The sequence below is a fragment of the Colius striatus genome, chromosome 7 (genome assembly GCF_028858725.1).
Source record: "Colius striatus isolate bColStr4 chromosome 7, bColStr4.1.hap1, whole genome shotgun sequence".
NCBI lineage: Eukaryota > Metazoa > Chordata > Aves > Coliiformes > Coliidae > Colius > Colius striatus.
The window spans coordinates 16970216-16984651 of NC_084765.1; the positions used below are offsets into that span (position 1 = coordinate 16970216).

General features: G+C 41.1%; 1 protein-coding gene across 3 annotated transcripts in view; it reads right to left on the bottom strand.

Moving 5' to 3' along the window:
* BRSK2 (BR serine/threonine kinase 2) overlaps positions 1-14436 on the bottom strand; it is a 321793-nt gene that overhangs the window by 94894 nt on the left and 212463 nt on the right. For all 3 annotated transcript variants that reach the window (XM_061999607.1, XM_061999606.1, XM_061999605.1), the window contains exon 3: positions 11776-11861. In XM_061999607.1, the coding sequence (XP_061855591.1) occupies positions 11776-11861 (86 nt within the window). The remainder of the gene's footprint in view (positions 1-11775; positions 11862-14436) is intronic.

Consider the following 14436-nt stretch of genomic DNA (forward strand, 5'->3'; position numbering starts at 1 on the left):
GGCTAATAGACACGCTGGCTGGATGGTTTGCTGTATAAGTCATTCTCCCTCCCATACTAGAGAGAGATCTGGCTAACTACCCCATATGTCTGACCCAAGCCTGGCACAGCATCAATCCTAAAACTCTCTTTGACAGCTCCCCTTCTCAGTGTGCCCAGCAGAAGCTGGATACAGCAGTGCATTTTACACCCAATATTCCATTTGCCAACTGCTTTCTTTTTTTTTTGGGAGGTATTTTATGAAGACGGTTGCAGTTACAGGCATACAGAACACCCTCCACACTGGTTTCAAATGCACAGTTTTGGAAAATTACAGACCCAGCATTTCTGTCACCCACAGCAGGAACTGCAAAGCAATTTATTTTCATCAACTTCATCTTATTAAAAAACTCCACAAAAATGCACTGACATGTTGTATGAAAAATAAAACAAATTGAAAGACAGGGAGCATTTACAAGGTTATTCATTTTTGCCTGCCACCTAGAAGCACCAGATATAATAATGGAAACGAACAAGGGAGAACATTTGAAAGAGATTTGTGCCTGTGACAAGTCAAGGGACACAGAGAAGCACGCTGACAATGTATTCCGATCTGACAAAACCCCCCAATGTGACAGGAGCGAGAAAGACAACAAACACATTCCCCGGTGGTGAAGTGCAAGAAATAAATGCTGTAGGGATAACTCCACAAGTATTATGTGGTTATGTTGCAGCTAGGATTTCTGGGTTTGGATTTGCAGCTGGCCACCTGCCAACCCTATTCCCTCCAGTGCAATGTGGGTTTTTTTTAGGATAGCCCCCAACTAGGAGATTTTTGATTAAATAAGGACATAATTCTGCACCTGTCTCCATCTCCGTGCAAGCCAATGCTTTACTGGCACATTTCATAGCACAGTAGTAGTACACATGTTATTTCCAAACAGGACAACAAGAGAGTTTTAAACATGGGGCTGCCCGTGGGGTTGTGGAGTCTCCTTACTTGGAGGTCTTCAAGACCCGCCTGGACATGTTCCTATGCGACCTGATCTAGGTGAAACTGCTTCTGCAGGGGGGGTTGGACTAGATGATCTCTAAAGGTCCCTTCCAACCCTTACCATTCTATGATTCTATGATTTCCAAGTGTGGCACTGGTTCTATCACTACTGCTTACTCAGTCCCCACTAAATGCAGTCTATCTGTATCTGTCCCTCTCTCTATATATGTATGAGTGTGTCTGAGCGATTCCATAAAAGAAGAGAATACACACTTCCAAATGACAAATAGAAGCAATGAAGGAAAGAAAGACCATTATTCCAGAGGCTGGAAAATAGGGCATCCTTCCTGAACCTGTGGCACAGGTGAGAACCTAGATCTCTTGAGCTCACATCAGCATCTAAAATCCTTTATGTTAGCAAAGTGCTATAGGATTGGAAGTATGCCAGTGCCAGCTCCTGGAGGATCTAGGAGATGGTAAATAACACATAGCCTGTAGGGGAAAAAAACCCACTAAGATGTATTTTCCTGAGTTTCCCCTCCCCTTTTATCCTTCCCAGACATGACTGGTTCTCATGTCCCTACAGTACTATTCTTCACATTGATTCTATGCAAGCAAACGAATTCTAGAAATCCCCAAACAGTAACCAGAGCAAGTCTGCTATTGCATTTGGCGAGAAGTAACTTACTGATGAATGAAGCCTTTTTTTTCTTTTAATCCCTGTCTACATAAGATTGACAGCATCAGTCTGCCCACTGTATAAACACAGGAAACCTGCTCTGTAATAGCTATTGCAAGGAGGTTTGGGGAAAGGGAAAACCCAGCCTCTGGCTGGCAGCATGCACACTACCTGCTGTGATAATACAGAGAAGAGCTATATTAAGAGAAAACACTCTGGAAGAGCCCTTAGCTCTCACATCTTGGATGCTCTGGACACACACCAGTTCTCCTAATCCTTGCATTTCACGAGAGAAGCATTACAGCTATTTTCCTCCTGTGTGGTACTGATAGGGAGCTGTGAAGCAAAGTGGTTTGCCCAGGGTTACAGTCACTCAATATCAGAGCTGAGATTAGAACCTGTGGTCCCTTGTGCCTTCTACTCCATGCCATCCTCACCACACATTTCCTCTCTGCTTGTTAAGACACTGAAAAAGCAAGAAAACATCAGGCTTCTGCAACTGGATATGAAGCCAAGTGCATATGGTGTTAAACTTTCAATTGCCTGTTTTCCTCAACAGATGTATTCTTTAAGTTTGCAAACATTTGCATATGCCACAGCTTGCTTTCATAAAGACACCAAGGTCCACGCCTGTCATAACATCTCCTGTCCCTCATACAAGCTAAGGCTAAAAAGAAAATTAAAATTTCCAGTTCAATTTCAGAGCTTGAAGGATACAAGACTTTGTTTTTTAAAGACAAAGAAGCCAAATATTTAACACAAGAATAATTCTGTCTACTGGAGAAGAGCAGAGAGATTGTGTGCAGCAGCATTCTATCCATTTCCTTTGCTATTTTCCATCTGCATTCCAGCATCACCTCCTCCCCAATAAAAGCAAGTAAGTTCCTAACCTCAAATGACCCGCTATATCAGAGACATGAATGCAGCCTACAAAAGCAAGCTTAGAATAATCCTAGACTCTTTCTTTTTGGTTCTTTTGATTTACTCTTTCAGGAATCAAAATGGTAAAGAAGTAATAATGAAAACTAAACAATACTGTAAAAGAGGAATGATTTCTGCATGTGAAAGAGATGAAGCAGCCAAGATGAATGTGGAGAATTGTGGTCTTAAACCACCTTTGTGCTCATCAGACTCTGGCTATACCAGGAACCACCGCAGATTCCAGAGCTCTAGTTCACAGCACCCTACCCTTCCCATGGTTGACTGTGGCTTGTTCTGTAGCTTAGACTGGAAATTTAACAAAAAGGCATGGTGCCTCTCCTCCTTGTTACTCCAACTTGCCTGTATTCTGGGTATCATATGACGTGACAGCCCATCAGTTTCACATCATTCCTGCATCCTGCAAGTCATTATTGCAAAACCCACATGTCAGTAGGACACAGGATAAACACAGAGGATGGTTAATTTTCTCTCGGGAGTGACCAATTAATACCTGATGTTCAACAACAACTTTGTCTATAATTACCATGCTTTTGGTTGTATCCAACTATGCTAACCACTTGACAAGGCTGTGAGAATTTATGATGACACTACCAAAAGTTAAAAAAAGGCTGTGACTTTTGCCCCAAAACACACATAAACTTTTCAAAATGTAGACACCGCAACAAAAAAATCAGTAGTTTTCTTCTTTTTTTCCTGAATAAACTAATATGTTGGTTTTAATCTGTAATGGTTTTGGTTGTCCCATCATCAGCTCAAGCAAAACAAGGCTAAACCAGAACTCTTAGCCTCACCAATCCATTCCACTCCTTCCTTTCATCCACCCCAGGGGACAACACTACTTGTCTGATTACAGTTCAGGTTTGTAGTGCAGGCATTACCTTTGACTCGGGCCTTCTTCCAGTCCCTACAGCTTGGTTGTATCGCTATCTTTTAGATGTTGTCTTTATTAAACCTCTAAGATAATGGTTTTCCTATCCACCCACATGGCTACAGTTTCATGTTTAATTTTAGCTAGATATCTTGTATATAAATTAATTTGTCATTGCTTCTTTTATTTATAAAAATAAATATACTTTTGGCCCACTGCTGATGATTCAGAACAGATAGCAGATCATCACTGCATTATCATTTTCTTAGCTTTCCACTTTGACCATTCCTTCCATGCCTCCATCATCTCCTTTTTTATACTACATCTAACATGAACTAGCTGTCCTCACTTGTAGCCTCTTCTGTAACCAGTCTAGGATCTTAAACATGAGAAAAAACTTCTTTGCTGTGAGGGTGAAGGAGCCCTTGTACAGGCTGCCCAGGGAGGGTGTGGAGTTTCCAAACCTTCTTGGACATGTTCCTGTGCAATCTGATTGAGGTGAACCTGATTTACCAGGGGGTTGGACTGTATAATCTCTAGAGGTCCCTTCCAACCCCTGCCATTCTGTGATTCTATGTTCTCTTCCTTGGCCTTTCAGGTTGACTTCTATCTCTGACTGTCCTCCAAAGCCACATTCCACCATCCATTTGTTAAATAATCAGGCAAATTATTTTGTGCTCTCACAACATCTCCCTACATCACTGTAGAGCATCATTGTTAATGACATCACAATTTTTCTTCATCTCCATCCTGAAAACTGTTGTTTACTGTGACGTTTGACAACAGCTTGGACTTCCTCAATCACAGAGTTTACAAGGGTCTCTTTATGATTTGGATTGTAAGCTGAGTAGGGCATAGGCTCTGGTTTTGTCCCATTCTTGCCCACTGCCAGCACAGTAAGGTCTCTTCCATGACTAGACTGTCTTTGTGTTACAATACTATGAAAACATCACTTAAAAGAAAACAAAGCCATTTTTGGTGATGATTTCTCCTTCCCATCTGATGGACCACGCTACAACTTATTAAAGGGTATCTTTGGCCAAGCCCTGTGAAGCTTTGAGGAATAACTTACAAAGCTCTCACTGAGGGAAGACAGCTACATGCTATCTCCAAAGCAGAACTGTAACAAAAGAAATAGGCTGGCTCCGAGTCGTGCCTGGAAAAATGCTGTTAAAGAAAGAGTAACTGGCACAGACAACACCAGGACCATGCATTATCAGATATTTATGGCAACATAACAAAAAAACCCCAAACAAACACATCAGTTATGATCTGTAAAGAACAAAAAGCTGTCTTTAAGGTATTAGCAAGAATGGTGTGAAATACTAATATATTCTTGCCAGATGGGATTTTCTGCAACAGCTCATCACTATACATCCCAGGGTGGGTGTGCAGCTCCTGCTTTCTCAGCCTTGCAGATGAAGACAATTTACAAGATGTTCACAGACAAATTATATCCTCTGGGGCAATACAAATGTATTTATTATTATAAAAGTGTTAAATGGTTATAGATCTTTAAATGAAATCTCACACTGAAAAGTATTTCAGGTAAGAATTATAAATAAAACAACAACAAAAAAAAGAACAACAAGAAATACTCTCTGATGCTCTTGCAATGGCAGTCAATTCACATAGCTTCTTGTTTTAGTCAGGCCACAGAAGGTTTGTTTGTCAGGGCGTATGATTATCTGTCCATTAGGGAATCAGTTAATAATCTGGTTTTATGAAATGGTACACATGATGCACAATATTCCTTAAACCTTAAATCCTTAAAACAAGGAGGCTGGTCTTCCATATAAGCCTGAACGTGCCACTGGGTATAATCACACCTCACTGGGTCATCGTCTAGGTCTTGTACTATGTCAGAAGTTAGATTGGGTATTCATGGGCACTGGCTAGCTTTTAAGATGCACAGCTTCACACGTGCACTCCAGCAAGATGCAAACCCCAGAAAAAGATACACACAAAGACAAGCAAAATCAGGTGAGTCCCTTCTTGCTTCCTCTATGCTCAAGAGTTTACTCTTTTGTGATGTCTATGCATATTTCATGAAATGACTGCATCTTCTGAGAAGCTCAACTACTCTTCTATTACTTAATAAAGTGATAGTTGATTACTAGAGGAAAATCATGAACATAACCCTAAAGCTGAAGAACATGACATGGATCAAGACACTTGAGAACTGATGTAGATGTCTAAGTAATTACTGGTGCCAGAGACACAAGTTGGGTAAAACAGAAATGTCTTCAGCTCTTTTCTGTCCCCGTGTGTCAAAAACCTATTGAAGTTTGGCCACAAAATCAAATACAAATGGAAATGGTTGCACCACAAAAAGCATTGCTAGGCACTGCCACCAATCCTGATGAACTCTGGACCACCTCACAGTAACCCACAATCCCTGGCAGATTATTCATGAAACTAACTACTCCTGACCAACTTGGCTAAGAGCTAGAAAACTCATTACATTTCAAAGCTCTGGTGAATCAGCAAGGGATCTGTCTGGAACAGCAGACTGCTGAAGCCTCTAGAAGACAAAAATCCTGGCAATTTCTCTTTCATGCTACCACCCTGCTTGCAAAGGTATCCTTCCATGCATGAAGATGAACGCACATAGGTGTAGCAGGGAAGAGGTTAAAAGCTACTGAGCCCTGACTGTCACGTCATAGTTCTTTGACAGCTTTTTCTCAGTGCTGTTTTCTATTGATTAAATAATCCCTATCAGATATTAAGCCCCTTGTTATTGGTGCAGTCTATAAATTATTCAGAAGTTATATAAATTCTTATGGAGGGCATGAATTTTTAAACCCTAATTTGGCATCAGGCCAGCAACTCAAATCTACTTATTTTTTTATTTATTTATGTGCAGGCATTACATTTTTCTGTCCAAAAGGCAGTTTTAACACTGGTCTGCTTGTTTGAATGGATATTGGATTCGATTGCTCATTAGGTTTGGGTATGAGTAGGTTGGGGCTTTTGGAGAAAAGAGAGGTGGTGGAAGATTACATTGTTGCATTCTTTACCTTTGATTTTTTGGGGATGAAACGTGTTTTGAGTAGTGCCTTCATGCTGCATAGTCATGCATGTCATGCAGCAGTCATCCTCTTTGGGCACATGATAGGGAATGGACACAACTGGACACAGGACAGGCAGCACTAAGACAATATCCACCAGCTCACTGCTGCAATTCTACTAGTGACCATATACTTTTGAGTTTTATCCTTCAGAGTTGAATGAACTTTAACAACCAGGGCCCAGACACACAATGTTGCCTACAGAAGACTGAAAGAGAAATTAGGCATGTAAATATAGTGTGGCTCTGGAGGTACATTTCCCTTGACCTTTGCTCACATCACAGAATTGCTTCCCTAGGGGCCTGTTTTCTCCCAAGCCCAACATTATGGCCTGGACTGTATGCAAGCACATGTCAGAAGATACAGTCAGGCTTTTGGGTAGAGCTTATTAAGGCTGTGTTGCTCAGAGTGTGGTAATAATCATCACCACCACCTCTGTGAGAGTCCTGCTTTGTGCCAAGTGGCACTCCTCCCACAAACAGGGATGCCTATCCTTGGCAAAGAAGCCCCTCTCGTTCCCCTGGCCACTAGCCAGCTCCTCATCGTCCAGGCCCATCCTTGACTCAAAGCCTCACATGAGCTGGCTCCACTCCTATAACTGACTGGATTTCCTTTGTTACATGCATTTGTAACTCATGACAATTCTAGAACAATTCAAAGCAGAAGAAAAGAGGCCAAAGTAGCTGGTTATGAATATTTCTCTTAATTATAATCAAGGCTCAGTTAAGAACCTCATTGTGTCTTCCAATCCTATTCTCTTTTTCTATATCCACAGCATCTGACACCCCACAACCAGACTACCAAGAAGCATACCTACCATGAAATTACATACTGAGCCCTTGGAGCTCCTAAAACTTTCTGCACCCTCCTTCTGCCTTTAGACAGGTTTTCCTGCAGATGGACCAAATGCCAAAGTACTGGGCTATCAATAACAAAAGAACACTTTTTTCTCTTTCTTGCATCCCCTGGCACCTCACAATTGATTTTCAACAAAAGTAAAAAGACTTACAGGAAAGTCCGACAGGAGAAGACTGGTAGCATGAATGCCTCTGCAGACACCGCTAGAGTTTTACGTCTTTGACTCCTACTGTCAGCTGATCTTGTGTAAGCCAGAAACATGAGTTGTGCATGCGTAGGAGGAGATTTACATTTTATTATTTGGCTCATTGGGAAGCACCTTCGCCTCTGAAATCAGGAAACTGTTGCGTACATTGCAATGAGGCGTGGGCACTTGCCCAGTGGTAGCAATGTATTACTGAATGATGAGAAAGGGACTTGTGCTTGGAAAAGTTGCTGATGAACGCATGGTACATTACAGCAAAGAATATTCTGATGTCCACTCCCTCTCTCAAAACAGATTCTTGTTTAAAATGCTGATCAATTTGGACAACAGAGATTTTAAATAAATGCTCTCATGAAATTTGAAGATTTGAAAATTAATGGATATAAATCTATACATATATTTACAAACATTTGTACACACCCATAAATAGAAGCACTAGTATAAGCACCTGAAGGAAAAGGACATGGAGAGTCCTAGGATGTCTTTATTCTGTTCCTATGTGACCTGATCTAGGTTGACCTGCTTCTGCAGGGGGGTTGGACTAGATGATAGCTAAAGGTCCTTTCCAACTCTATCATTCTATGATTCTATAATTTCCACTCCTCGCCAAACCTCTGATAGTTTAAACTACATAGCTAATCAAATGAGATCAAACAGATAATGCCACCCCTGTTGGGAGTTCTGCAGCAAAACTATACCAGTTAGCTTTATCCCCTTTAGAAAGGGATGGTCTATCTCCTGTGGACAGTGGAACAATTGTTTATCTAAGATCAAAAGAGAAGTTGAATTTACTGCATAAAATGCGGTAAATGTACATATCAGAGATCTAAGAATAAAGCACTAAATTGCTTCCTAGAAAAAAAATCCAAGCCAATCACTTCACTCACAAAGGACTGAGCTTTCATGTTTCCTCTTATTTAATCCTTAACAAGTCTGCTTAGAACCTTCATGTCCTTCACAATGGCAGTGCTGCTAACAGCACATGAATTCCATTGTCATCTCTGGTTGCTACACAATCTCCTTCTAGGGCCAATTCTGGAAGGATCTTTTCTATAGACAGTGCAGAGAAAAGAGGACTGTTACTCAGGTTCAGACAGTTCATTTGCAATGCAGGAATGGATGACCAAAGGACTGTTTCCCCTCGAATATGCATTACAGAACACACCAAAACTTCCTCATCAGCTTTGTCATCTCCTTGCTCACTCCTTTAGTTTATTTACTTTTCCCTAAAATTCCTGAACTTGTTTAGTCAAAATGACTGGTGCATACACAAATTTTAGTAGCTCATCAACCACTCCCTATTATGAACCAGCAATATAAGTTCTTAAACAACTCTGGGCTTACCCCATATCAGGTTACTTTAACCCATTCCTGAGTTAATGTGTATCTGAGGTGATGTATCAGCACACATACAGAGAGCTACAGTGCAGCTCTGTTTTTCCCTATGCACCTAGGATTGTAGTCCACAGTCTTATTAAGTAAGACAACTCAAAATGCTGGATAAAGAGTTGGAAGTCTTAGAGTTCATAACTATCTCTATTTCTCCATCCACTTTGGTAAAATAAACCAACAGAAAAATCAGAAAATGACTGCTAGGCTAACACACATATGCTAACAGATTTTTTTTATTATTTTTTAAAACTCAATTTCATTCTTAAATAAACTGTAGAAAAAGGACTTGATTCATGGTAGTATTAGGAATCTACTCAATCAAAGCCCCTTGTCACAAATTAAATCATAAACCAAAAGTCAAACCTGATTTGTGACATTAACATTTATTGAGGAAATACTCCCCAGAAGCATTGTGATTAGTGTCTGGCTTCTGAAATATCACCCATAACTCATGAGCTTCTCTGAAACCATGCCACCACTGTTACTGCTGAGATGGCATGCATGATGGAAAGGTGCTGCCACAACCTCAGAACAATCCCTTTATATGATGCTGGTGAGACCTAGAGGTCACTGTATCTTATTATTTGGGAAAGTACATGCACACACACTTATCAGCCCCCACACACTTGCAACACTTCCCCCCTCCATGGACACTCTCTTCCACTCCTTAGATTTATCCAAGGCCATGAATGTTTCTAATTTTAAACTTGAAGGCTTGGCAGAAGCTCTGTATTGTGCCCTTTCTTTAAAATAGTGACTAATAAAAAATGAAATGTAATTAGCAGTCATTGGCTCTTTCACAGAGTCAGTGTCTTTCAGCAGAGAGATTCAGCGCCTCTGTGAGGAGATGTGGACAGTTCAGTCTCGCAGGTGGAGGAGCTACAGCACAAAGAAGACAGTGACTGTTAAAGGCTAATCAGCCACTGGCAAAGCATGCTGTGGAGCGCATTTTTTAGAAGCCAAGATACCTAGATACAGCTTAAAGATATAGGATGCTTCCCTTTTCAAACTGATTTTCAGTGAGAAGATATTTTCCTGCCAAGGAATGCAATCATTTTTTGGAAATCTTGGTGTAAGAACGTCCACACTGCTCTGAGTTCTAGATGTTTTTCACACTAAGCAAAGCAGCCTCTGAGTCTTTCGGTGTAAAGAAGGAGAGCTCAACTCAGCTGCTGGCTTCACAATCATTCAGAGCAAGAAGAAAGCTTCAGCAACTCTATAACCCATCCCCTCACTCAAAGTGATGATCGTGGACTTTCTTCTTTGTGTGTTCATACATAATCTCCACTGCTCAAGTTATACTACACCCACCTGGAACACATCAGCTGTATGCAGTGTTTATGCAAGTCTGCATGTGTTTCTGTATGTATACCTAAGATTACACAACATACAAAAGAACAAGGATCACAAAGAAGAATATTCTCTCTGTTATGCAAAACAAAGCCTCATCCTACCCTACTTTGAACCAGAATGCAGAGGAATGTACTTTTACAAGTTATGCCTCTCTTTTCAGGATCAAAACAAAACTTAAGGACTGTAAAGCCTCATTCCCTTTGCTACCCTTCTCCTGCATGCAGAACTGGCTGCATTCAACTTGAGCCTCTGTCCTCAGGTGGCTGCATTCAACTTGAGCCTCTGCCCTGGGCTTCATGAGGCCATGGCCATTTCCAGCAGTGGGATAAGGGCACTGGGCCGGCAGCTCAGAGAACATCTGAGCCAGCCTCCACCACACGCCTGCACTGGCTCACCCTAGTGACTGCATTTTGTCGTGACTGGCAGGCTCTGCCCCAAAGGAGCACGGTGAAGCCAAAAGAAATTACTGCCTGCTCTACTAAGCTGACCCTTAGGCACAGAGGTCTCACTTCTTGGAATAGGAATTCATTGCTCCAGTAACAAGGCTGGTCGAATAGTCCATCAGGGACTGTTGTCTCTATTCAACACACTCTCTTTGGGTAAGCAGTCATTCCTTTCTTGTGTTGTGACATTAGGAGAGGTCACCAATGGATGGTGGTTTTTAAAAATAGTTTAACTTTTTTTAACCACTCTCTCCTACTTGCAATAACCTGTTAAAAAGCTGAAAATAACACTGAGTTCCCTATTGGGTTGCCCTTTTCCATTTGGAGAACATTGATTTTTTTTTTCCTGTTGTGCCAAGATTAATGTGGTCTGTTTGTTTGACAACAGATTCAACATATCTAGTGCCCTGTCAAGCTAAAATTACTCTCTCTCTGGACAACATCTTTGTCTGGCATTGGCAATGATCTGGGAAAAAAAAAAAAAGGCTTTGGTCCTTAGCTGTTACTTCAGAACCATCAGGAGACTTCAGCAGCCCTTAAAACAAAAATTTTTATTAATGGGGTAAATTTAAAATACTGTTAGTGAGAGTTGAGGGTTTAGATGAAACCTGTTAGGCAAGGGAGGTTATCAAAATATCCACTGTAACATTCCGTTACAGTATTGCTTCAAAATGGTTCCAGATCTTACAGGTACAGACCTTCCTCCTGTCTTGCTGTTTCACAGAAAACATTGATTTGTCCTCTCTCCTTCATTGTAAGTAGGAAAATAAACAGCATTTAAGCAAATATAGAGAAGAAAATGAGAAAAGCCAAAGAAATAAGGAGTGTTCCTTCTTCACACAAGTAGGAAATATCACACAAACACCAGTTGAGTGTGAAAACACACTCTTCTCTGTTCTTTCAGAAACATTACCAAGTTCCAAACCCTTCATCTCTCTCCCTCCCTTCCTCCTTCCCTTCCCCTTTCTCTGGCAAATGCCAGTAATACCTACAAATATTTTTTATTTTCGTAAACATCATGCAGCTTTAAAACGTGGGGATGTTCTATCAACTTCAGGATGGCTATTTCCCGCTCCACCTGGAAAAAACAATAAGAAAGAGAGAAGATTAGAAGCTTGGTCCAAGAATGCATTAGATAATGTCACCCATTTTCTTAACATTTATCCATTTTCCACTCCTCTTTGTATGTAAAGGATATGGCAACTTATAATGATGTACCTTATTTAGCACTCATATAACTTAGGAAACATTAAATTCACCCAGCCTCAACCTTCCTTGCCCAGTGGGTAAAGTAAAATTTCAAGACTGAAATAAAAGTCCCAAACCCACCAAATGGAATGAGATGCAGGAGTTATATGAGCTTTCGAGGCTCCTGCTTCAAAATCCAAAGCCGATGACATATTCTCAAAGTAGAGGAGCTCTAAGATGTCACTTAGGGCACTCCTGACCTCGCCAAGGCACCACTCCTGACCTCGCCAAGGCACAGGTGTGGCCAAGCCTCACTCATAATTAATATTAGAAAATCCACATCCTGAAGACAAAGAGCAGAAGACAGACAAGCAACATGATTTTATAGCTGCAGAACTGAGGCACAGAAAGGGGAAGAAATATAAGAAGTGACATAGCAAATACCAGGCATAACAAGAAATTAAGCCTGATTACTGGAGGCGCTGTGTTCAGAGCCTTAAATATAAAACTGTGCCTCCTCTGAATTCCCAATCTGTCTGAGCATGGTTACTTTTAAAAACATGTCTTCAACATGGAGTTAACAAGTTGTGACTAAATTCCTGTAATTAGCACAAGTCCTGTTCTCAACCAAAATTCCTATTATGTCTACTGTGGTGCTTTTAACTTGAATTTACTAAAGGTATTCATTAGAGATGGAGTCAGTGCAGCTCTCAGCTGCTAGTAAAATTGCTCTGTGCTGCTCAAAGCCACATTGTAACCACTCTGATTTGACCCAGGCTAATGTGAAGGGAGTTAATTCAGTACTGTGGAGACTGTAGATAACTGAAATAAATGCAATCTAAGCATTGCACAGTCGGGCATGACAAATTTCCAGGAATCCACAAAGACAGGAAAATGATCTAGAGAAGCAAACAAGGACAACTCGGTACATTTTTTTCCAGTCCTTCCAATAACTGATTGTCCTGGAGCTCCTATGCTAACAAACAGAACATGAAGGAACTACAAAACCATCTCTTAACATCTCCTCTGCAGGGATCAGAAGTGTAATTAGGAACTTGCCCTAGTATACATTTAGTTCTTGACATCCTTTAATTTCCTCTGCTAAGCCCAAACACAGACAACCTTCCCTAAGAGCCAGTAAGATATTTGGCAGGAAATTAGAAAGCATAGTTCTCCAATGCTGTTCAGAGGAGAGTTTCCCAGCATGTTGGTTATCACCCCAAATCTCTCTTCCTCTACATCACTACCCAAATTCAGCAAAACCAACCCTCACACCACATCACCCTTGTCCTTCCTTGGATACCAGAACAGAGGAAAGGGTGTTTGAACATGTGTCAAACTTAGTTTTTCAGAGGCACCTATTCCTCTCTGCACAGTCAAAAGCCATTTGAGAGGTCCACTTCCACACTTGGGATCTCTGGAAATAGCTCCAGAGAGCACATGTAAACATGTATGTACACCGTTCAGCACTGCTAGAGCTGCTATGAATTCAGTGATATGCAGTACTTGATGGTGACAGCTCTGTAGGCGTAACTTACTCATGACCAGCACTTAGATGAAGCTGCTTAAACAAATAGGAAATAAAAGTTGGGTAGATTTCAACTGTACAGCTATTTCACCCCCCAAAAAGAGGGGGAGAGCTAGTTTATTCCATTTTTGCTGCTCAGTGAAGGGACCTGTTACTCTTTTCTCTTACATTAGACATGCACTGATGTTTTCAGAGGGCTTGTTCAGCCCTATAATTGACGCAAGTTGGATTTGCTTCAAGAATGAGGATAAATAAAACATAAGAAGCACCCACTCCCATCACACTCTTCTAATAGTACTGAGGTTCACCACCAGCAATATGTACTGCAGCTGCTGAGAAACTGGAACTCCAACAAAGTTCCTTTGGGATTGGGGAGACAAGGTACTTCATGGGGTATGTGACCATTGTCCTAGTTAAAGCAGAGATCATCCAACCCCATCCGCTCTCCTGGGAAATATTCTGCTTGTGAAGGATGAAATTCCCTGCATATGGGCTGTCTAACTACACTGGGGATCCACTTCTGGAAAACTTATTGGTGGGTGCAGTGGCATTGTATGTTCAGACCCAGTGAGTGATGGATGGCAGCATTCAGTCAAGGTCCTACTTGATTACTGTCCTAAAGCATGAGAAGGGGCAGTGATTTATGACTACTGCTTGGAGGAGGGGATTCGGTCACAGCACTGCAGGCCTATGTTCAATAAAAGAAAACCAGACAAGAAAGCAAATATCTACTTACTACCTATAGATTTACACTAGGAACCAATTCAATAGAAATAATCTCAGCTACTTTTATCATTTTAAGGGTGTGAGTGTGGAAGGTTTTCTGTGTATTTTTAACTTCCTGGAAACTAAATCCTGAGAGGAAATACAGTTTCAGAGGCCTTGCTTTTAACCCCAGGTATGCAGAAAGCATCTGGCATTGATGTGCCCAGTGGAA